At 45.1% G+C, this 24,496-nt stretch overlaps 1 protein-coding gene across 1 annotated transcript in view; it reads left to right on the top strand.

Moving 5' to 3' along the window:
• The first annotated feature begins 6,349 nt into the window (after positions 1 to 6,349).
• The window catches only part of LOC131281495 (nuclear pore complex protein DDB_G0274915), a 28,708-nt gene continuing 10,561 nt past the window's right edge, over positions 6,350 to 24,496 (top strand). Inside the window, exons 1-5 of the mRNA XM_058310829.1 lie at positions 6,350 to 6,769; positions 7,304 to 8,018; positions 8,253 to 9,253; positions 9,317 to 10,112; positions 10,173 to 10,361. Coding sequence (XP_058166812.1) covers positions 6,481 to 6,769; positions 7,304 to 8,018; positions 8,253 to 9,253; positions 9,317 to 10,112; positions 10,173 to 10,361 — 2,990 coding nt within the window. The 5' untranslated portion in view covers positions 6,350 to 6,480. The remainder of the gene's footprint in view (positions 6,770 to 7,303; positions 8,019 to 8,252; positions 9,254 to 9,316; positions 10,113 to 10,172; positions 10,362 to 24,496) is intronic.

Genomic DNA, 24,496 nt, shown 5'->3' with positions numbered 1-24,496 from the left:
GGAAATGTTTCCTCTGTTTTAATATGTAAACGATGCTCCGATTCCTCATTAAATCAGCATCAATACTGTCACTTCTGGAAGGTACTAGAGATGGAATAACTGTCAAACTAATATTGCGCCTCATCGCCAACACCAGAAGAAAATCTCTTTCTTCTTTCTACCACACATATTTATTAAAGAACGTCTGTTTTTTTCTAACCAATGTCAGAAATCATAGGTTTATCAGGTCAGAAATCATAGGCCCAGTTCAACAATATCAAAACGAATGACTAATAAGCAAAACAAAACATCAATAGCTTCTCATTATCCTTCGCCGATGATGTATGCGCTACCTTCAGTGAAAGCGGCGCCCTTGAGATGAAAAGGCCACACGCTACAATTCGACGGTTTTACTGCTGACCTCGGATTTACTAAAACTGCTCGCAGTCTCCAGGGAAAGGTGGTATTTCATTACCATCACAACCGCTACGGTGGGAAATGGAAAATCAACTCAGAACGGCAGCAAATCCGACCGCTACTACGCATGTCCTTTCCCGGTGGCGTTTGTTTACTTTGACTGTTGTGATGTTGGCACAGGGCAGCCGAACTGTCTGCTTTGAAGTGCATGGTAAAGAATGCGTATGGAAAATTCGATAAGATCAAATCTCGATCCAATGGATACAAAAGAAGAAATTTGCTTATACAAGCTACTGTACAAAAGAAATTGAGGGTTTTCTCTTTTCACAAACACAATAAACATAAATTAGTAAATAACCGCAAGCGCATTTTTCAATATCAAACTATGCATGTTATGCTGTCATAACAATAATTATATTATCCACAATGCTTCATGCTGTTGCAACGTGTCAGTAATGACAGAATAAAGAAAAAGTAAACGATAAAATAAATCAAACAAAAACATTCCGCACCAACCAAGCCAAGTGAGACGATATTCAACCTTCATGTGGATAATTTTCTAACCACATTTACACTCCTCTCGCTGTTCGACATCACCCAGCGCGGCGCAAGAGTTCATGAACTTCCCAAGCCAAGTGTTTTTGCCTTACCAAACGGCCTTACCGACATGGTTATTGGCCTCTGGACTAACCTGCCTACAGGGGGGTGGCATTGTCGTGAGAAAAAAAAGCATAGGGCTTCGTTGGGTTTAGCGGCACCACCCTTTAGCCCCCCGGCCTTTTTTATGCCCTAGGATGCATGATGTGGATGCACTAGCGGCGCCAGACAGACGCCAGCAAAATTGCACCTCAAAGTCCCCTGCCTCGCTAATGATAGGCTTGATTTGATGTAAATATTTTTTCCTCCGCCTATTAAGTATTCACTAAAGAAACCTTTATCCTCGAGAAAAGGTGGAAAACGGCTGAGAGGGTTCGGTGTGGTTCTCCAAACCCGCACCTGAAAGCCCTGAATTTCGACTTCACGACATCTTTTTCGTCTTTTCATTTGAAAACTAACCCTCGAAGGTGGTTTCAATTTTGCACTTTTTACGTTGACACTGGAATTAAGCCAACATCGACGTCGGGCATGCCAAATGCGATAAAATTACATAATAATTGGATTTCCCCCACCGAGCCACGGAAAGAAGCCTTCATACGGTCCGTCCCGTTACGGTCGATTTTCGTCGGACAGATTTAACAGAAATATGCTCGCGTGCCCTTAACTAATCCCTCCTCGATGCGATGTGGGACGCATTAGCCTCAGGCCGAGGGTTGACAAAGGCAAAGGCCGGGAAAGGTCTTAGCCGGCCGACTTAGGTCGGCTTGAAATGACTGCGAAACCTACAACCTCGCGTTGGAGTTTGACAAATTCCCCCGCACGCGAAGCCCGTGTGCAATTTCCACGGTTCGTTGCGCTTTCGGGGATCGGTCCGCATCGGTGGTACGATTTATTTCCGTTACCGATTTGTCAATAGCGATACCGGGGCCTACTCCAGGCCACTTTCGATTTCGAACTGGACACCCCCGTTCCGAGATTCGGTAATCCGGACCACACTTTCCTACGAGGCCGGAAAACGGAACGGAGAAAGTCACGGTGTTGGCTTCCCGATGTGCCCAATCGGCCCAGTGCACCTGCGAGGAAAGGGTCAGCAATAGGAAAGTTTGCATTGCGAAAAAAATCTATGGCATTTTACCGAGAAAACGCGATGAAAACTGTTCCAAATCGCAAAGCACCGTGGGTAGCATATAATTTTTGGACAATTTATACATCCCCGACTCATAATCGCGGCGTGACGAGGAAGTTTCGACGGATACAATACTTTTAATTTCGTTCGATTTTTTCTTTTCTTTCTGTAATAAATACTCGCTAAAAATACACTTTCGAAAGTGGCGAGAGTAGAAAAAAGGCAGCATGCAGCGTTCATCGAAAGTCGAAAAGCAATGCTACACCTTTTCGTTCCTTTCCATTTTGGCTGCTTTTTGCCATTTTTCCATTCCCTTCGCTGATGATTGCTATTGATCTTCGTTCCCGTCGCTAGCATGTAATGACGCTTCCAAAACCCGTCACTTGCGAAAAGAGTTGGAACTTCGCGTGCTGTTTCGATTTGGTCGAGCTTTTTCCGTTGTTGTTTCCGCGCAATATATATCTCGCCGTTTCGTGAGATTGCCTGCTTAAGATAAGTAAATATAAAAGCGCCGAGGTGATGGAACACGCCAATGTTGGGGGGCGCCGATGTGTTTATGCGCCTATTGGTCGTGCCGGGCGGGATGTTTCCTACATAACAACAATCGATTCACCTCCGGATCACCCGGGGCCGGGGACGTGCCGGGCCACGATGTTGTTTGTTGGAAACCAGTTCAAACCAACAGCTCTCAAAGCGGAGCGAAGGAGCTCGTGTCTGGGGAGGTACCAAGGGTGCGCTAGGATAATTGGACAGCTATCGTTGAACCTTCAGCGCGGGCAGAGAGATGCAGGTTGAACATATCTGGTTTTTTTTGCAAGTGCATTAGATACGCCAATCCCTGCAGTGCAAACCTGTTGCAATGATTTCGTTACGGTGCAGCAATTGTGCGAACGATTTCCCTCCCATTTGCTCCGATCCTAAATGATGGTGTTTGGGGGTCGTATTTTTCTCTCTCCTTTGCCACAACCGCCTAAGTAAACGATCCGACCGAATGAAAGGTTAATAACAGGTTAATTTCATCCATTCCATTCAATTCTGCTGCATTATCCCCGCAGCCGTTAACGGCAAACATCCCGAGCACCATTTCGCCTTGCGGACGGGTGGCACAACAATTGTGCATTACTGCACCACTTGCCACATAATTGGATAACTATAATGAAGATAAACGGATAACGATTCCGCGACGACCGAGACACAAACAATCATAGATGCAAGTTCTGTGTAGGAATTTATGTAAGCAGTATCGCGGCACATCTTTGGTCCGTTTTCCCTTCGCCCAAGACGCTAAGACGCTGCCAGATTTTCCCTGTTGTGCTATAAGTTTTCGTTTCTTCACCTATCGGCCTAGATAAAAAACATTATTTGTTTAGGACACAAATTTATCACATTTTAAAAATGCAAACAGGTCATTACATTTTTGGCGCATGACAACGACTCGCTTCGATTATTATTCAACTCCAAATTGGTACTAGAAATGGAATTCGAACCAACAAACAAGGTACATCAGCATCTGTTCAATAGTTCACTTTTTTTTATTTTTAAGTGTATTGTAGCATTTCTACCGTCAGATAAAATAAAAATAAAATAAACAGTGTTGGCTCTTGGCCAACGCTATAAAATCGATCCTTTAGCCGACAGCAAATTCAATGGCGGATGTCGCATCGTCGCCAAGTGGGAAACTTGCTTGGCGAAACATTATTGGCGAAACGTGAGTGCACAAGCAAACAAGTAATGTCGAAATATTGCCCAGAGAAGGTCACGAACTTCCCCAGACAGCGCAGTGCAGTTATGTTTAGCAACGTGCCTTCGAGTTAGCGAAACGCCTTAGAAATAGAGTTTTATAAACTTTCAACCTGGAGAAATGTACATACTTGGATGTAGTACCATAGGAAAATAACTTTTTTCTTTAATATTCAAGCTAGATCTGAACTTTCAAGCAATCACTACAGCTGCCTTTTAATCAATTTTTAAACCACTTTTCAAGAAAAGGAAAACAAATTAACTTACATTGACATCGATTCACAAGAAAGTTGTACGAAATGAACGCCCAAGTAAACAAATTAACGTCTCGACGATTAACCTCGTTCGAGCACCGTTCATCTAATAGTAATTCGGCCTTTTTGTCTATGGATTGACGTGTCTATGGGCTAGTTGAAAAAAAAATCCAAGAAATCCAACAGACAGTTCCATCCCAACCAGCTTCCCTTTCTCCAATTAAACCCGTCCATTTTTATTTTCTTAATCCATCGAAAAAAAGGGCCCCAAAAGCCACCAAAAGTAAAACTCACGATCCATTTCTGCGCCGAGCCAATGCTGGTGCGCTTTTTGCCCCAACATAATTCGTGCCCATTTAGCAAATGTGTTACTTCCTCGTCTTTCTCTCAACCAGTTGTGAAGCCTCTCTTTCTCATCCCTGTTGGTGGCAGACATTTCGCCGTTGGACGACAATTTCCTTCTTCTTACGCCACTCCGACCGGTTCAAACTTCCCCAACAATTTACTGCAGATGGTTGGGAATAGCTCCGGGGAGCTCTTCACTTATTTCTTGCACCGTCGCCTCACTCACGTTCGAATCTTGCACCTTGTTGCCACCTTTCATTGGCGTTTGCTCTGGGGGGAGGTCCACTGAAACGGGCAACCTTCGGTGTAACTGAAAATCGATGCCAATATATTTAAACGCTTTTCCGGCATGCTCCAGTATCCGAGCACCGTCATACTTGCTTTCGCCAAAGGTAACAGGAAGGGCAGGTAAAAAAAGCGTGAAACAAGGTTACAGACATTCACCTTAAGACCTAACGCATGTTCCAGCTCAAACAACAACACCTATTACTAGTACTTACGGCAAGCCCTCCCCCAGGTTGCGATCGGCAATTGGAAAGGCTTCCGGTACCCGTAGTCAGCTTTGGGTCAAGTGATGACCTCAACATTTGAGCATGTCGATGGTATGTTTAGGTTGGCAAAAAAACACAGATAAAGTTAAAAAGTAGAAAACAGTTCCCCGCCTCTTTTTTTTAAATGGAGGCCCTTTATAACAAGTGAGCTTTTTTATTTTCCTTCGCTCTTTTTATAAACATTTCTCTTTCCTCCATGGTTTTTACACACAGTTCAACTCCATAACCAAAACAGAATAAATATGAGGAACTAAATGCAGAGCAACTAAACCACTGCGAAAGACCGACTGATGAAAAAGTGCATGTTTGCAAATGCTTTCATTCATTGCGAGTTGAAGGTTGTTTGTATATTTGTTTTACTTGAATTGGGAACACGCACATGAACTCTGAAGTTTAAAAGTATGATGCCATGTGATTTGTGTGTGTTTGAGCTCGTGTGTGCATTTTAACCTTGACAGTGAACTAAAGTCAACAAGCAAAGCAAATAACAAACTTCTTCTTCTTCTTGTCGAAACATCTATATCTTGGTCATGCCTGTCCCCGTTAAGGGCTTACAAGACTTTTTCCTTTTGTGTAGGTGGATAGTCAGACCTCTCGTACAGGGGAGGGTCCGGTCTCGGTTGGGATTCGAACCCATGCCGTCGAGGCGGTGCGCCCCAATCGGCCAATTTTCTAATTTTTCTAATACATACTTCTTTTATTTAAGTACCTAGTCATTCTTGATTTTCTTGATTGTTTGATCGCTGCTAAAAAGAACTAGAGTAAATGCAAACTAGAGTACTAGAGTAGGGTGCATTAAACCCTAAATTGACGAAAACTGATAAGCTTAAGGGTTTTGATCGTATCATTGCGGAACCAAATAAAGAAGCATTTAATGAATATATTTACGTTAATTTAATGAAGTTTTTAAAAAGAAAGTTTACAAAGGAAAGTTGAAAAAAGAAGAAAAACACCGAATGCTTGGTGATTTTTTATTTTCTATCAAATAGTACATATAAACTTTACCACTACAACATTGTATAATTTTGTCCAGACCGTCGCATGATCGTAAACGATCCTATTGATTATTAAGAAAAACACCGAAAAAGGAATGTGGTAAAGATATCAGTAAAAATAATATGATTTGCAAAACAAATCTTCAAATTATCAGTTCTTGGACGAGTTTAGAGACTAAACTTCAAACGGGATTTAAATTGGCACCTTCGTGGCTTGATTATATCTTTTCATTTTCATTTAGTTGTTTGTTTTTCTTCTCTACTGTCAATGTGAGAGCTGTATTGAAATGTTTGAGGAACGTTGAACAATTAATATTGACAGCATTTTAAATCGATGACGACAACAAACAAGCGAACATATATTGAAACCACTTTACAATTCCCTTCCGCAGGGTCAATCGGAGAGCAAGAAGGCATCCAAGAAAGCTGCAGCCGCTGCTGCCGCCGCCGACGGACTCCACACGAAGGGCACGGCCATGTCGTTTGGCTTCAAGAAGCACAAAGTGCACCAGTCTGGCGGCACCATCGGCGCAACGGGCAAGCTGCCACCGAACGGTGGGGCGAAAGTCGGCGGCACAGGTACGGCCACGGAGACCGCAGTCCCGGGAGCGGTCGCCAATCAGATCAAGAAATTCAACGCCAACGGAAACCTGCTCCCCGGCACGGCGCTGGAAAGAGAGAAAGCGGAAAGGGAGCTGGTGCAGGCAACGGTGATCACAAACCCCGGCGTCGATGCTGAGCTGAGCGACAAAAATGGCAATACTGGTATGTTTTGTTGGTGAAAGGTGTGACAAGTGTTAGTACAAAATTGGTGTTTTTAAAACAAAATCCTTATAATTTCATCATTTGATTACAAACCGCAAGTTAATTATTAGTTGAAGCGAAAACACGCAAACGTTGTCTCCTAGGATTGTGTGTAAAAAGTGTCCATAGTAAGTTCAACGACACTGTGGCACTGCTGATCAGTTATCTTATAGCAGTCGATCTGCTAACACTATTTCGCTGCTTCCACTACCAGCGTTTCGCAGGTAGATCAGCCGATCCGAATGTCAAACGCTTTTCTAATCGCTTTATTCGGATGTTCGTTCAATCAGAACATTCCCATTGGTGAGGCATTAGTCGTGGCCGTGGTAGCAGGCAAAACCGTGACCGGTGAAGGTTATGAAACTTTTCAGCACGTGTTACTCGATTCGATCTGGTCTGGTTTTGCTCGATCAAAAGTGATCCTCATTTGTTTCGTGTTTGGCGTGGGAGCTGATCGTTGTGTTTTTCTTTCTATTTCGTTCCCATCGTTCGCAGGCTCCATCGATTCGGTGGACGACACGGGCGGTAATGGCGGGGGACGTAACTCTAGCACCGGTCGGTCGACCCCTCGCCTGCAGCCAGCCAAGAAAGACAGCCATGGGGCGCCCTACCGGAGCAATCGGTTCGGGTTTCGGACCAACAACATCGTCCGGCCGGCATCGGTCGGTTTGCAGCCCCGGGTGGCCAACGCCGACTTTGACAAGCATTCCGTCAATAACAACAACAACAATAATAACAATAACATCCACACTACTAACAATAACAGTAACAACGTGTACGTTGTTACCGATAAACGCCGCTCGAAGAGTGCGTCGTCGGCGGCCACCGCTCGCACAACCTTCACCCCGCTACCGGCTCCGACTACGACGACGACGGCGGCGGGAGTGGCTTCCGGCGGAACTGCTGGTCCGGCGATGACACTGCACCAGCACGCGTATGGCGGCGGTGCATCCGCACTGCATCGGCCGTTGCCGAAATACCAGGCGCCGGGTACAAAAATAAACCAACCGGTCGGCGCACCGGACTCCAATGGCGGCGGCGCCGGCGACGGTGGTAGTGCTTATCAACAGCCGGTGACGAAATGCAACCAGGGAGAGCATAAAAATACTCAGCATTCCGCGTCGACGCAACGCCAAACGGGGCACCAGCCGCATCAGTATACGCCAGCGAGCGAAGCCGGACAGAACGCTTTGGCTGCCGGGGGACTACAGTAAGTATTCGCGTGCCGTTTGGAAAGGAAAACTGTTGTGTGGACGAGGTTAATCGTGTTTGTTGTTATGCTGTACTTCGAATCTAAGAATTCCTAAACATCAGTTATGGGTAAAACTTCTTACGTGCGTCATCGTGTGTACAGTTTGTGTTTTAGTCTTACGGCGCAGATTGTCTTCACGTTTAAATGACACAGTTTATTAATAGCTCACCCGTCCGTTATTTTCAATTGCAGTGCAAAACCACCGGCACAGCCGGCTAGTGCGGCCAAACTAGGTCAGCAGGAGTCGTTGGTGGCCAGCAAGTTTACGCTGCACACATCCAGCTTACCGAAACCACAGTATCCGGTATCGATCTCGCTGGCCGGCACCACCTCCGGCCCGGTCGCCAGCTCACGCTACACGATGGATACGAAGGGCGCCAAACATGCGGTGAACGTGAGCCGCAAGGAGTTCGCAAACACGAGTGCAGCCGGTGCACCGGCCCTGGAAGACACGACCACGACGACGACCAGCAGCATCCGCATGCCCCGGCAGCGGTATCGCAATCTCGAGATGGTCATGAGTGGACGGCACAAGTTCGAGGTGCGTGATCTCGAGGCACTGACGACGGAACCGATCGTACCGTTACCGCTGCCCGAGCTGCCGAGTGCGTTCGGAAGTACGGCCAACCAGCGAACGGCTCCGTTGAGTGGACTGATCCGGTCGACCGAGCTGGCTGCCAGTGCTAGCGCGACCACGTTCGATGACGACATCGACATCAACGACAATCGCTACGAACCGATCGAGGCTAATGTGCAGGATGGCGAGGAACAGGAGGAAAATACTGCGGCAACGTACACAATCGATAGTGCAAAGGCGGGAGGCGCTGGTGCTGGCCTGCTTGAGTCCACTTCCACCAGGTGCCCCTCGGATGGGGAAAGTTTCGAGGAGGAAAAGCTGTTGCGCGATAAAAACTCGTCCGAGAAAAGTCTCAAGGGTGCGCTGATGAAGGAACTGGCGGAGCAGTCCGTCGAGAGCAAGAGCTCTTCACCGGGCAGTTCGCGCGCTTCGTGGTGCAACGCGGGAGAAGCGTTAGCATCGAAGGACTTTGGTAGTCTCAGCTTGAGCAGCAGCGAGGAAAGTCGGGCTGGAAAGAACGGACCTTCTCAGAAGCCACAAGCACCGGCGCACGATGAAGCGGATGAAGAAGACGTTAGCTCAGTTACAATAACTGCTGGAAATCCTTCCGCATTCTGTAAGTTTTATCAGATTATAAGATTTAAAGGTGGCTTGCAATAACATTTTCATCCACTTCTAGCTTCCATGTCGGCGCCGGTACCGATGGATGTATCCACCAACCTTGACAGCGTGTCAGAGGTGCAGATTAGCTTCACCGATCCCGGCACCGACCCGCTGGCCAGCAGTGAAACTGACGTTCCCAAGCAAATGTTCCGCAATGAGCAATCGAAGTTTGCCGAAATGGCCGCCGCCATCAGCGACGTGCTGCTGCTGGACGATGAAACGTCCCCAACCGACAGTCTGGTCAGCAGTTGCACGGAAAACTCAGACGACGTGAAAAAGCCACGCCACAACAAGAAAGTCGCCGAAAACTGTAAGGAAAAGGAGAAAGACATTGATGAAATTTCGCCCGAGCTGGAGGAGCTGACTAGTCCCGTGTCCCCCGGCACCCCGACGCACGCTTCCAACTCGCTGTCGCTCTCGGATGGTGGGCGAGATTTTCTGATCGACGATGAAATTGCCGACCAACCCGGCCTGGTTTTCGACGAGGGCAGCACGCTCGATCTGGGATCGCTAAATTTGAACCTGGGATCGCAAAATACCGACACACCAACGCTGAAAGACTCGCACAACAGACCGAATGCGGCCAGTGCTCACCATACGGGGACGGCTAAGACTGGCCCTCCCGTACCGAAACCTCGCAAGGTGATGCCGGCTGCATACGAGTCACCGGCACTTTCGCGCAAATCAACCCGCAGCGGCAACCGAATGGTGAGGGCGGAGTCTCTCGACACCCTATCGCCCTGTGATTCCATTGCTTCGGACGATTTTATGCTAGACTTTGACTGTAACAGTAGCATGGATTCTATTGATCGGTAAGTGAGGCGGATTGACCCATCTGGGTTTGAAAAACTTCATGGCTGTCTCTTCTCCAGAGTTGCAAGGTCCAGCGTCGGAGGTAGTGCCACGGGACTACATTCCATGGATGAGCTTCAACTGTGGTCCGAGCTTGAAAACAAAGGCGGCCACATTATACGCGAGTGGAGCTCTCTGCTGCGCAGCAACCCGAACAGCATGACCAACAGCTTCAACAACAACCACAACACCAGCCGGGAAAGCATAACGTAAGTGATTACATTCCAATCAAACTATACATTGGATTATTCTATGGGATGAGTCTATCGATAATGCCATTCCCAAGAGGTTGTTTTTTCAACTTAAAGACTTTGACCTTCTTGGTCATTCCTCTCTATACCTAAGTCGTTACATTTGTTGACCCATTGTATTATTCTTGTCCGGGACTATTTCAAGTTAATGCTAGGCCCCGCTTTTACTAATGTCGAAGCATTCTCGGTTTTCAGTTTTCCTTAATGAAAGATAAGATGTAACCATCTCTACGCATAAACGAGCGGATAAATCAATAAGGCCAACTACCTAACGAAGGCTGGGTTTAGTATAGTTTACTTCGAAATCCCCGATCACGGGGATCACGGTAACCTGTCTATTCCACGATGTACAGGCACTTATCAATGAAGACTACCTTTCTGCGATTAATTGTCTCTTAAGTTCGTGCAATTTAATCATCGTATTAAACAAATCATGGATATTCAAGTAAACGAAACGTGCAATGTTTTGAAGGTACAGAGGGTGGCTTACAAGGCCTCTCCCCCCGCCTCCTATCTCGTCGGTGGAACAACGCATCCTAGCTGTTTTACGTCCCGTAGGATGCCAGGACAGGGTGTACAATTTTAGTGCATATCCTTTCGAAAGTAAATTGTATCAGATTAAAAATTCAATTCGATCTGGATATAAACCGTTGGCACAAATAGCTAAACGCATCAACGAAATCTATGAATTCGGTGAACAAAAATTCCCTACACAATCTTCAAATTCACAATTGAAACAGCCAATTGTGAAAAAAAAGTAATATCGCTAGCAATTCAACTGATATTAATATCGCCAAATATGTATGAGTCGAGTTTGAGGATTATTGTTTGAAAAATGATACCAAAAATAAGTGGTTCTTAACTAAAGAAAATGAAATAGTAGAAATGAACTCTAAACTAGAGTCCAATGATACTATTTTGATTCACGGAATACCAGTCAACGATCAGAGGTTATTTTTCGAAAAACCAATAAGATCCTCCTATTTTAACATTTTTGTTTCATTATTTATTATTCTATTTATGTTTCATCTTTGACACAAAATTCGCAAATTCGCAAAATTCGCAAAATGCTCGAAATTCGTCTTGATTTCATTTAAACATTTACAAATTTTAATTCCGCAAGCATAGAACTGTTCAACGGGTCGTTTTTAAACGGAGAGTCGTGATTGGTCGGCGCGAACCGGTCGAAACCGGTTCTCTGAAACGGTTCTTTAAGGTCATAAATCCCCCGGTCAAGGTCATCGATCGAACCGATTCTTTCGATTTGAAAAATCGTAAATCACCGCCGTTGGCCGTCCAAGTTTTGGCGCTTTCGGACTGTTCGAATACGCTTTACCCCTTTCCCCCACATTGGATGTACAGGAGTTTGAAATCCCGATTCGATTTCTCGCTCGTTCCGCACCCGCGACACAAACCTTCATGCGTCGCGGGTCCGATGGAACTTCATTACCGTTTTGTTCCGCACCTGTGCTCGCTCACCTCCGACTCGTCGCACCTCCTCTAGGCATGGGCAAATTGAATCAGAACTGTATGATTCACTCTGATCTTTCTACTGAGCGAACGAGTACCGCACATTCAAATCAACCAAAATGATTCTTCCACACGCCGATGGTCCCGACTATGCATACATAGGAAAAATCACGACTCGCCAGCTGTGTGACGATGCCCTAGTGGCAAAATCAGCATGCTTTCTCGTTCTGCCCAATTGACAATTGATACCAACAGAACGAGAAAGCATGATCATTTTGCCACCGGGGTGGTTCCTTACCGTCTATAGCCGTACGCCAGCGGTGCGATATTGATTCGTTCTACGGTTGATCATGAATGTGTAAGACAATACGTCACCCGCCGGCGGTGTGGTATAGGTTCTACGTACGATCGTTAACCGTGCTCCCTAGCCCTGCTCAACCGCACGCCAGACGTACGGTATTGATTCCTCGTGCGGTCACCTACCGTGCCGGCTATAGCCGCACGCCAGCGGTGCGATATTGATTCGTTCTACGGTTGATCATGAATGGATAAGACAATACTAGTGTTGTGCTTAATGAATCTTTTGGTGAGATTCATTCATATGAATCTTTTACCTAAGATTCATTCAGATGGATTCATGAATCTTTGCGGATTCGAATATTCAAAGCTTAATGAATTTTTCGAAACCTCAATGAATCTTCATGAATCTTTCATGGTTCTGCCATGAATCTCCCCGATTCTGTCATAGGCGTGGACAATGAGACCAAAAAAAAAAAAAAAAAAGATGGTCCCTCAACCGACTTTTGGTTGGTGACTTTTCACCATTTGGTGTGTCTTTGGGATTCATGAATCTCGCGGCGAAAGATTCATGAATCCCTTATAAGGCAGAGATTCATTCAGATTCATGAATCTGAATCCGATTTACACAACTCTAGACAATACGCTACCCGCTGGCGGTGTGGTATTGGTTCTACGCACGACGATCGTTCTCCGTGCTCCCTAGCCCTGCTCAATCGCATGCCAGACGTGCGGTATTGATTCCTCGTGCGGTCACCTACCGTGACGGCTATAGCCGCACGCCAGCGGTGCGATATTGATTCGTTCTACGGTTGATCATGAATGTGTACGACAACACTCCACCAACCGGCGGTGTGGTATTGGTTTATTCGATTGATCAACGAGCTGGCTAGCCCTGCTCAATCGCACGCCAGAGGTGCGGTTATGATTCTTCGTATGGTTGATCAACTTTCCTACTATGTAAGTGTGGGGCAAATCTTTACACCATTCTTTCTTTCGTCCGTACATAAACGATAGCAAAAAAAAGCGGTTATTGTATCAACCACCTCGACGGCGTGGGTTCGAATCCCAACCGAGACCGGACCCTCCCCTGTACGAGAGGATTGACTATCCACGTACAACAGGGAAACAAGTCTCGTAAGCCCTTAACGGGTAGGCATGACCAACAGGTCGTTACGCCAAGAAGAAGAAGTATCAACCGCTATAATTTTGAATGAATTACTGTTTTAGGTGGGCAACGATATTAATTATGGTTGTTAAAATCACATCCAGAAATATCATGAATAAATATTCTAATATCGAATATTTATGTAAAAAATATTCTGAATGTACAGGTGAACGTCGATTATCCGGGGGTGTCGGGGCCGAGAGGTCCCCGGATAACCGAATTCCACGGATAATCGAACATATACTAAAATACGTTTATAATACCTGGTTTGAGTCTTGGCTAGTTCACTTTTTACCAGTTCCAGTTAGTTGATTAATCATAAAACATGTTTGAATTATTTTCCAATGGTATTTTTATTGCTATTTTCGATCAGAGAAAATTTATTTGACACATTATTGCTACAAAATGTTGTGAACCAACCTAATATTCATGGAAACATTTCAGCCCGGTTGTGCAGTTGTCAGTTGCAAGACCCCCGGATAATCCGCCCCCGGTTAATCCGGCCCCGGATAATCGACGTCCGACTGTATGTGATATATTACAATATATCCCATTTTTCACGGTGTTATAATGACCAGGCCAATATTTGTCGTTTAATCTATAACCCATTCGACGAAAAATCGCTCTTGGGACGTGCGGAAGAATCACCGCACGCGTTCAGTTCATCTCACTGAGCGAACTGCACCGCACCTGATCTTTTTAAAGAATCATCTTTCCCATCTCTAGTCGGAACTACGCCTTTCCCGATTCAAAACGGGAACTTGGGCCGCGACGCATGAAGGTTTGTGTCGCGGGTGCGAAACGAGCGAGAAATCGAATCGGGATTTCAAACTCCTGTACATCCAATGTGGGGGAAAGGGATAAAGCGTATTCGAACAGTCTGAAAGCGCCAAAACTTGGACTTGGGTATGTACTGCGTGCTTCAAGTAGTACAAAATCAATCGAAGGATTTTACCAAATATCCTTATCCAAATAACACTGAACTAACGGAACGGTATTATCAAGCATAGGTTTGTTTTGCCTTTTATTTTATTGTTTTATTATGCATCTAAACAGATTCGGATCAATTTGAGATCTGTTCTATGAAAACTGGCATCTGCATGTCTCCAAAATGTTGTACGAGAACTAACCTCTTCGAATATGTATTCAAATGAGTTACTTTATTCAAATAACTTAAAGTTAAATTGAAAAAAAAATAAGAGCACGCTAAATTGCAAATTGGCTTACTCTTTCGCATGGTTGCACTAATCCGTCCTGTCGACGCCTGCAGACCTAAGGCGCAACCCGAATGTGAACGGATTACCGTCACCGTCATTAGTGGTGCCCTCGTGCCCTCGGGCCGGTGGGAATAAACCTCTAACAACCGTTCTTCTATGTAATGGGCTAGCACTCAAGACGCCGGCTCCCCACTTCGCCGAGTTGCGGACAAATCCTAGGGGCATCCATTTGCCAAGCAAAGTAGCAGACTTGCTAAGGTGATCATGATGTTCTCGTTCGCCATTTCCGGTAGCTCGTATGCCCGACAATTATCCATTATGGCACACCTCTCTCACTGCGCATATGCTCTCCCCGGCATGTCATTAGTGCAATGCTGGAGCGCATTACAACACCGTTTGTCTTTGAAGTAAATTCGGAACTCCATACATCAAACGAACGCAGAGGGTTTAAATTGTAATGAGTTCCAAATCCGTTTCTTCAACAATAATTCGTTTTAACCGTGACTACGGGTTCCATGCAGTCGATTTTGTTCTCGTAACGGTGCCCATTCATGGTCGTCAGATCCGCCGCATTCCGAGAACCTCTAGGGTTTCGCCGGGCCCATAACCAAAACGGTACGGATTCTACTGTACAAATTTATTTCCCTTTTGCTTTTTTACCCTAAGCGTAACTAATGGCGATTATGATACATGGTGTGATTATCGCGATCATGTTACCGCTTACGTCCTGTGAAAAAGCCAAGGGGCTTTGATCGTCACTAGAATAGAGCTTCAAAGGTTTGCTGCAAAAAACTAGAGAACCCCAATATTGCAACATTACTTCGGGGTGCTGGGTAGTTTGTTCTTCACGATTTTACGGTTAGGCAGTTTACTGTTATGGGACGATTGGGTTGGGGTTTGTTGTTTCCACGACGAATGTATATTTTGCATTTATGTGTAGTAGTAAACAAATTACAATCGGTTCTAAGAAAACTAGTGCTTATAAAATCTGTGGGTCTTTTCTTTTTCATCTCATACTTAAACGAAGAAACTTTTTAAACGTACCTATGTCACATGTAAGACATTTTCCTGGTATTTTGCTTGCGTGTTTTACACCGGCAAAAGTCCTCGTTGTGTCGTTGTTCAGCTTCCAACAGTGCATTTTATATCATTTCAAGGGTAGCAAAAACAAACCCTCTGTCCCTTTTGTGCCGCCCTTGGTCTGCTTTCTCTAAAGCGTCGCAGCAATTAGTTTGAATCGCCTCGTGTCGGAAAGTGTCGGAACGTTGTTGAAAGAATTTTATTTAAAAAATACCAACCCCTCTTCCCTTCGTCAACCCCTCCACATCACGCTCCACGATCGACGTTATGAAGGTCTCTGCTTCGATACTGTTTTGTGCGCTTTTCCGTTGCAATATTACCTCAGCACACACAACTCTTGATGGCTCGCATGACTGCGTGGTTGCGTGAAAAATGTGGCCCACAGTGCCCTGCACGAGCCACCGAGCCCACCGAACGGTGGCAGCCTTTCGTCAGCATGCGCAAACCGCGAACCGTAGCCGCGAAAAATAGATTCCCCCCTCGTGGGGGCTCCCTCGGAAAGCAGCACAGCTGATGGCGGCTGCTTGCGTTGGTAGTTGTGCAGAGGATGCTAGCTGAACTCTCATAACGTTTGATGTATTTCTACCGTGATCGTTTGGATGATCTGGCAAAGATGTGAAGAAGTGGACTGTTGATGCAAGTTGTAGAATATGTTTGCGCGAATGAAGAGATTAGACCCATGGTGATCGACATACATTCATCTCGCGAGAACTTTCCACCAATACCGCGGCCACTTCGAACTGTTCAATGATCAACCACCACCACCATCACCACCTTCGGCAAGTCCCTTGAGACAGGCGCGATCGTAGGCTACGCAAAGCCTCCACGCGAATGCGCCGATGAGTCACGGTTAGGCATTTACTCGCGAACGCGCGATCTGCGGTCTTTATCTCCCTGCTGTACGTCTCCTTCCCTCTCTATCGCTCCTCCTGGCATTCATGCTCCGAACAAACACACACACACACGTACCCACCAACAAAGTTCCCTCATAGCGCCCCGAGTCCACCGTTCTTGTTGGCTTTGTTTTGGAGGCTCACACCGCGAAGCCCTGGGGAACCTCGACGGGAAAGCCGAGAATCGCGCCAGTCAGTAGTCAGTCATCTTTTCGAACCGGTTCCGCCAGTACACGTTTCGCGGCAGGGAGATTCGTTGGGCTCCCGGGGACAGTGTGTAGGAACTGGTCAGAATTGGTACTGGTGGTCTGCTGCTGCATTATCCCAGCCCGCAATCAAGCGGTTCGAGGGACATACGGTGTGGCAAGGTTAGCCGAGCGTGATTGTGGTGGTGAAACCAATAGAGCAGGGCAATCTCACGGTCAGCTGTTTTGTTTGCTTTGTTGGATGGAACTTAGTTCGAGCTGTGGAGTGATTTACATTTTGCATGAATACTGAACGGCAGGAACACAAAGGTGTTGCTAAAGTAAGCAATTTCATTTGGACATAATTTATTTTAAAAATCTCACAAACATCTTGGTCCATACTAAAATACGAACATTTTACCCGCAACTATAATTAAAACGTTTTCGTGCCTTTGTTTGTGATGCACTTCCTTGCACTCGGTGCATTTATAATCGTCACGATCGACCCAATCGATCGAATCGACACTAGTGAAATCCTCTCCCATCCATCAGTCTTCGAGTGACCACGGGTACCATCGCACACGTGCGGCCATTGTAAAGACTAACGATAAAAAAAACACACGAAAGTTTTGTTTCTATTGCCAAAACCACACGCTCACGGTCGCTGGCTTCGTTCGCATTCGTTACAGTTTCCCGCAATCGCAATTTCGCTTGGCAGCGAAAACACTGCGCTTCTCGGAAGATAGACTTGCTGTAACCTGTGTCCACTTCTGAGACATATTATAGGAAAAGAATAGCGAAAATATATGCGCCGTTTCGTGTCCGTCAGTGTGGTTTCAGTGAATAGTGAAGATGGAATCAATTCGACCATACTGATACTGTATGAATTTTGAATGCTGTAAAACCAGTCTTCCGAAGAGCCTGGTCCGTTCGTGCAGCTGAAATAGTTCTTAGGCGCAGATCAAAACCACAACTTCCCGCAACCACAAGGCCAGAGCTTTGACCTGTGCGAAGAGAAACCTGCTGCCTGGTGGGAAGAACGGCGTAGAAAAGCGTGTACCTCCGTCGGTTTGCTAGCCTCTTGTTTGGTTTTCTTCGTTCTTCGTCAGGTGGTGCTTTTCTCCCGGGTTGAGATGCTGCAGCATAAACCGCAACGGTGCATGAAAAGTGAGAATTAAGCCTTCGGGGCAACAACAAGCAACCTTTTCTTGTGCTCAGTTCCCTGTGTGGTTTGGGTTGTGTCTGGTACTCGCCAACAATCAGTCAAGCGAAGCCGTGTGTGGTGGTGGTGTGTGCGCACTTTCGAAGTGTTCGATAGGTTGTACCGACAAGCAAAGCACACCGGAGAAGAACCAGAAGAAAAGCGAACCACTTGCGGCCGGAGAATAGCGACCTGTGTCGAAGGAAAACATCCCTCCCCATCCGGAAAGGCTGTGGAAAGCAGAAGATCAGAAGATGAAAGATAGTGAAACGTCCGTCGAAATGCCACCAGCAACGAACAGCACCGGGACGGCCGTTCTGGCGGAGAAACCTCCGGCCAACAATGGGTAAATGATCGTTTCCTATTAGTCTACGTTAAGTTACAGCGACCACGGTTTGCTTGAGAATCGGTCTCCTGGGAACAACACGCCAGGCCACGGTGGTTGCTCGATGCCATTCTATTCAAATTTCGCCACCCCGAAGGTTGAACCGCTTCTCCCGTGCAGCATGCAACGTGGAAAACGACTTCTTAGGTCTTACTTCCATTTCGCAAGACATGCCAGACACTGCTGAATAGAAAATATCGTAGCAATAAGTAAAAGAAAAGCGAGATTAATTAGTAACGAAACAACCTAGCCACAGTGTGGAACCATTGTGAAAGCCCTGTGGATATTTTTTATGTTTGTCTAGAGGCTGAAAAATTATGGCAACATCCACCCAAAGCTGATTAGTTATGCAGTTATTAGTAAAGTAGGTCTTTTCGACTGGCAGATGGGACTTGCAGTCGCTCAAGTTATGCGGAACGAAGAAAGCGATAATTTTTCAGCGTCAGACAGAAAGTTACTTTCAGCAGAGTTATACCTCATCGAAATGACTGATTTTCTAATTATTTACGAACGTTGATTTACACGCGAAATTTTTCTTAGTAATGAAATGAATTATCTTCCATTTAATCAAAACTCGCCTCAAAGTGTCATGTTAATGAAGACACGCGCGCTGTAACTAATTACTTTCCAATCGACAAGAGAATGTACGTAAAATGGTGACTTTGGGCTTTGGCATAGAAGATAACGCTATAGACTCTCCCAATCCTTGGAAGATTATGCTTTCATGTTTACTAACAAACATGGACACTCTCTCGCTCGTTTACCACAAACACTTTGAACCATCCTGCGAGCTGCATCGTGTGCAGTACACCTCACTCGAACATTGCAATGCATTTGATTGCACGGTGAAGGTTGTTGTGTCTGCGCTGGCGCTCGCGTGCTTTTCGGCCTGAAGCGTTACAAAACAACAGACAGCCGAGTGGACATCACATGACGGAAATCTTTTAGTACGAGTTTTGTTGAATGAATGATTCCTTTGTGAAACGTTTAGATCGAAATGGTTTTAAATAGCTTCTACACACTGATCTCTTCTTTACGGTTTGTAAATACACTAGTCAGCTGATATATATTTTTTTAAATTGACTGCTATTACAGACAATATATGTATTGATATTTGGTTGAACAAAAATGATTTTGTTTAATTTTAACTACACTTCACTATATATTTCTTTTAATAGTTAACATTTGCTTATATTGATAATGTTATTATTTCTGTCTTCTTGAAAATGTATAAAATTTGATTTTATTTAACTATTTATGCATTCAAACATAGCACATCTAAATTCACCGAAGTGCATTGTATAATTTTCGGTGGAGTCAGAAACACGCGAAGTATTGCTAGCCAAACACGCAAAGATATAAACATCTTCGACCAGATGGCAAATGCCACATGCTACACAAAGGATCAAAGGCACGAATCACGAACCTTCTGGCATTTATTGGACCTAAAATACGAGAATCCGCGTCGCTGAAACACTTTGCTACACCATTCACAGGAAGGGGGTAATCATTCACCTGGCACACATTCACAAAACCGAGAGACATGAAAGCAGGCCAGATTTCAAGTGCACGGTCGCCGCATAAAGAACCTCACCTGCTATGTGTAAAACTGCAGTGCGATAAGAATAGGATTTTTCTTCAGCCCTACCTTGGTGGGTGTGTTTTATTTCACGAGCGAGGTAATTGCTGCAATGCATAAATAATTTTAGCCACATACAGTTTGCTGCAGGCTTTTTATTATTATAATATGTCAAGCATAAATATGTATAAAAAACCGTGAGGAACGAAAAATACGACTTCAAACACCACAAAATATTACGATATCTTAAGAGTGTATATGTTATGAGCATTTTACGGCAAAGAACTCGATGGACTGAATGCATTAACTTTAAGAGATATTATCAGATCTTTAAAATTGTTAATGAATTATCTCTTGTCATTATTAACGTATGTTTTGATCGCTCATCTTGTATCGCCATATAAAAAACTTTCCAACAAAAATCCCGACACTATCCAATCTTATCACCACCCCACCATTCCCATTACGAGTTGTGTAATCGATAAGCTTCCGTACGAACGAAACGGCAAACGATGATCATCATCGCGATGGTTAATCGATTAAAGGTGCCTCAATTTTGCTTCATACACTTGGATTGCACCATCGATAGGAAAATGCATACGTCCGGTAGCGGAAGACCGCGCCGCGCATAACCGGCGAGGAAATAATTTCCCGCGCCGCGAGCAACACTGACCTGGGTTACCAAATTCTCCCAATCTAAGGCTCGTCTTGTGCGGACGGACGGAAAAAGAGCCGAAATCGATAACATCGTGTACGTGATAGCTCAGCGCACGAGCTCCCAATAATGATTATTGATTGAACGCACCCGGAATTGGTACCATCAACGTGTAAAAAGAAAAGATCTCGTCAGCTTCCGTACTCACGTTTTCGCAGCTCATTCGGTTCCGCTGATTTTAGGGGTTTCTGGTTATTTCCGCTGAAATTTGGTAACCTGTTTGTGCACTTGCGAATGCATTGTCTTTTTAACACAACGATGCACCACACGGTGAGAGGAATTTTCGCTAGGCGAGGGTTCGGAAAATTCGACATTTCAAAGCTCCACCACCGTTGAGTTGATAAGCTTGGTGAACGTGGGGTTGTGTGATATAATTTTCCGATTTCACGAATCGATTGTCCGCAAGAAGGCAGAGTGAGCGGAAATGTTAACGTCTAAGAGTATTTCCTCCGCGCGAAGCGTAAGCTTGAGATATGGTCCAAGGCACGTGATGAGTCACTCCGGTGAAAGAGGGGCACAATCACTATGATTTTTCCGATCACCTTTCCATTGGTCCCCCGCCTCGAGCTAGGTGGCGTTCGTCAGAAACGCATGGTTGGCCACCTTTGAAGGTCCCCGGCGTGAGGACTTGCGATGCGGTTGGTTAGTTTGGAAGCACGAAAAGATTGTTTTCCGAGTGCTCTAAATGAAGGTGTAATCAATCGGTAGGGCATTCCGAGCGGAAGGGTCTATTCTTCTGCCCCTTCGGCCGTCTTTGGTTGGCTGGTTTATTTGCCTCCTTTAACTCTTAATTAATATAGCAGTATCAATAAAACCGTCACCGTAGCGCGCTCGATGACGAACACAAATGATGATCCTCCGAGCCGACTGACATAATTTCCTTTCACCCGTTAATGCGCGGGATGCACGGCTTCATGCTTGCTGGCCCCGTACACTGGCTTTGTAGGCTTGGCCGCTTCCGTTGTATTCCGTCTGACGTTAAATAAAACCCGCTCCGGTTGGGGTGTGTCATTTTTTTAATTATAAACCACCGATTACCTCACCAAGCCGACGCTGAGACGAAAAGCCGGCCACTCACTTGTTGATAGAACGCATCTATAATTATTTTTGAGGAAAAAGAAACAGGCGTACACACACAAACGCCGGCCACCGAAAGTGTGATGGTCACAAGGCATTCGATCGTGTCCATTTGAATGTCACGGTAGGATCTTCAAGCGCAATGTATTACAGCCTTGCGGCCCGTGCCACTTCCGTCAAATATTTGAACAATTTTTAAAAAGAGAGGAACGGTATTTAAAATGTCCTCATCTTTGTCGGGTAGCCGGTGCCGAAGCGTGCTAGATGAATAAACATAAACTTTGAGTGACGATTTTTTATACATTGCCTGCTGGCACACGAAACAATTTTGCAACCATGCGCATGTTCGGGGGGAGATCCATTTCCGCGAGCTGAACAACAAAACATGACCTCACTCGTGGTTTGATGTAGAGGCGAACAAACCCGTAAAGTATGTTTCACGTCAGGGAAGTTTTATGTGAGACAATCGTTAGGAAAAATCCCGCCCAGAAAGTGGTTCACACTTGATTAACAACGGCATAAACGTTGAAGATAATAAAGGGATGAAATGGTAGAGAGGTTTTTGTGTTAATAATTATAAAGACAATTTTCTACATACAAACCAAAAGAAAATGCTCATTCGCATCTTGTAAACATTTTCTCGATGAAGTGAAACGTACTGTAAATTTTTTAAATTTTATTTTGAATGTGTTGAAAGAGAAACTTTAGTGGAGTACTCGGAACAAAAGATTAAAGAAGAAATATTATGTTCAAGTTAAAGTTTGAAGAAAAGAACAGGAAATTCTTCGCATTAAACCTTGAATAATATATCCTCTATTAAAATCGATCTGTTTTGGATAAATCGGTTTAAATGTAGATGTCGCTGTTATTGATATTGAGCTTCGATCGCATACGTCATCATTTGCAATGTTCCTGGATAGAATTTTCGACATATTAGATGGTAGTAAAGGATTCGTTTCAATATAGATATTGCTCCTCATTTTTATCAACATATACTTTTTAATTTCTTCTGCTGTTGCGACAACCTTTGAACATATCAGCTTGTGAATGTTTCTTGTATGGTTTAGATCAGGGGTTTGTCAATTTATACATTTTTATTCATTGTACTGTGAATGCCTTTTTTAAATTGTACTTGGAATTAATCCTGTATATAAATTATTTTTAAACAGCTTTATTGGCGTACTCGCTGAGTAACTAATCTAACACACTTTCGATAAGTTTTCAATATTACAAGCCATTTTTTAGTTCGTAATGGGTATGAAAATTGTATTTCTTGAATGTAATCTAACATAAAGTATAAGAGCAAGCCACCTGGTATTGAACAGCTCGCTCCACAACTTTAATCTTCATTTGGGGAAAAAACAAACCGGACATCGTGAACCAATCCGGTAAGAATTGAGATGAGTTTTTCGTATGTAGCACTAAAGTTTTCTAACGGGCCGGATAAAATCAGTTGGCGGGCGGAATTTGGCCCACGTGCCGACCCCTGGGTGTTAGATAAAGCATATACTAAAAGGTGTATGTAAGAAACCCTAAAATTGTTAAACAGCATTTGATACATTTTAGCTTGGTATGTAAATAGAAACAATCCTATCTTTAGCGAACCCTACGACGCATCTCACTGGAATCAATTATTCTCCTTCCAACGCGGGTTCGTTAAATTGGTTTATCGCCTAATGCCTCACCGTGACACGATTACGAGGCCTTACCCGTTTGCTCCTTATCAGGCCCCCGGCCCTGCGATAACGGCACGCAAGGGAGCGAAACGGTGCCAAACAACTCGCAGGCGTTGGTGGAAAGTGGAAATCGAACCACGCGCAAAGGCATACGCGGTACGGCACCACCGGTTGTAGGAAAGCATTTAGCGCCGTGATAAGCAAAGCACACGGGTCTAGGGCCACACGGATAACAACAAAAATGGCGTGAATGTTGTTGTCTGGTTTGGCGTGGCGTGCCTTCGTATGCCCGGGAGGACAATCGTTAACGGCGCCACGCTCGAGTGCCCCCTAATTGGCTTCGCCTAAGTGATGCCTTGTAGCTTGTGTTGGAGTAGCTTCACTTTCTTCGAAAGATTTCTCACCGGTTTCACCGATGTCCGATCTCGTTAGCGGCCGCCCGGCTTGATCGAGGCAGGAATTTGTTTATCGAGAAGCAAACATTCAGCACATTTTCCTTTGGTGCTGAATGTGAATCATTGGAAAAAGTAGTTCAGGAGAGCACCATTTCTTCTTCAGTGATCGATCAATGTTAACACAAGTGGGTAAAATAGATCAACTAGTGAATCACCACACTCCCCAGAAACTCTCTAATCTTAGTGTCTCTCAAACTCAAGATCGTTATTTGATTGCCCTTTTAAATCGATGTTTAAGAAGCTACAATCAATCTCAGACCGCCCCAAAGATGTCGTGAGATGGTAATCCTCTTAAGAGAGGAGTATTGTTCGAGGACTCATCGGCATGACTCACCACACACGCCGCGTTGTCCTTCCATTCAAGGCACCATTGGGGCGTAAACCGAGAGAATTGGCAGCTCCACACACTACAATCGAGTTGCGGAAGGATTTGGACGGGTGGTGGCACTACCCCGGTTTGGGGTGGTGGATAAGAACCGCTCATGTGTGACCCAAAGGCGGTAAGATGCGGGGAGAGAGGGGTTGGTTTTTATCAAACGAAAACCACCCGTCGCGGATGGCGCGGCCCATTCATATATATGTATGCGCTCGATGTCTCGCTCCCTCTTCGCACATGCGTTCCCTCTCTCTCTCTTTCCTTCTCATTGATTATTCAAAAACTGCAACACGCGCAAGCAGACAAAAAAACAAGCATA

Source organism: Anopheles ziemanni, chromosome 2 (genome assembly GCF_943734765.1).
Source record: "Anopheles ziemanni chromosome 2, idAnoZiCoDA_A2_x.2, whole genome shotgun sequence".
Taxonomy (NCBI): Eukaryota; Metazoa; Arthropoda; class Insecta; order Diptera; family Culicidae; genus Anopheles; species Anopheles ziemanni.
Note: the sequence above shows the minus strand (reverse complement) of the source record. Positions and strands in the feature narration are given on the sequence as shown.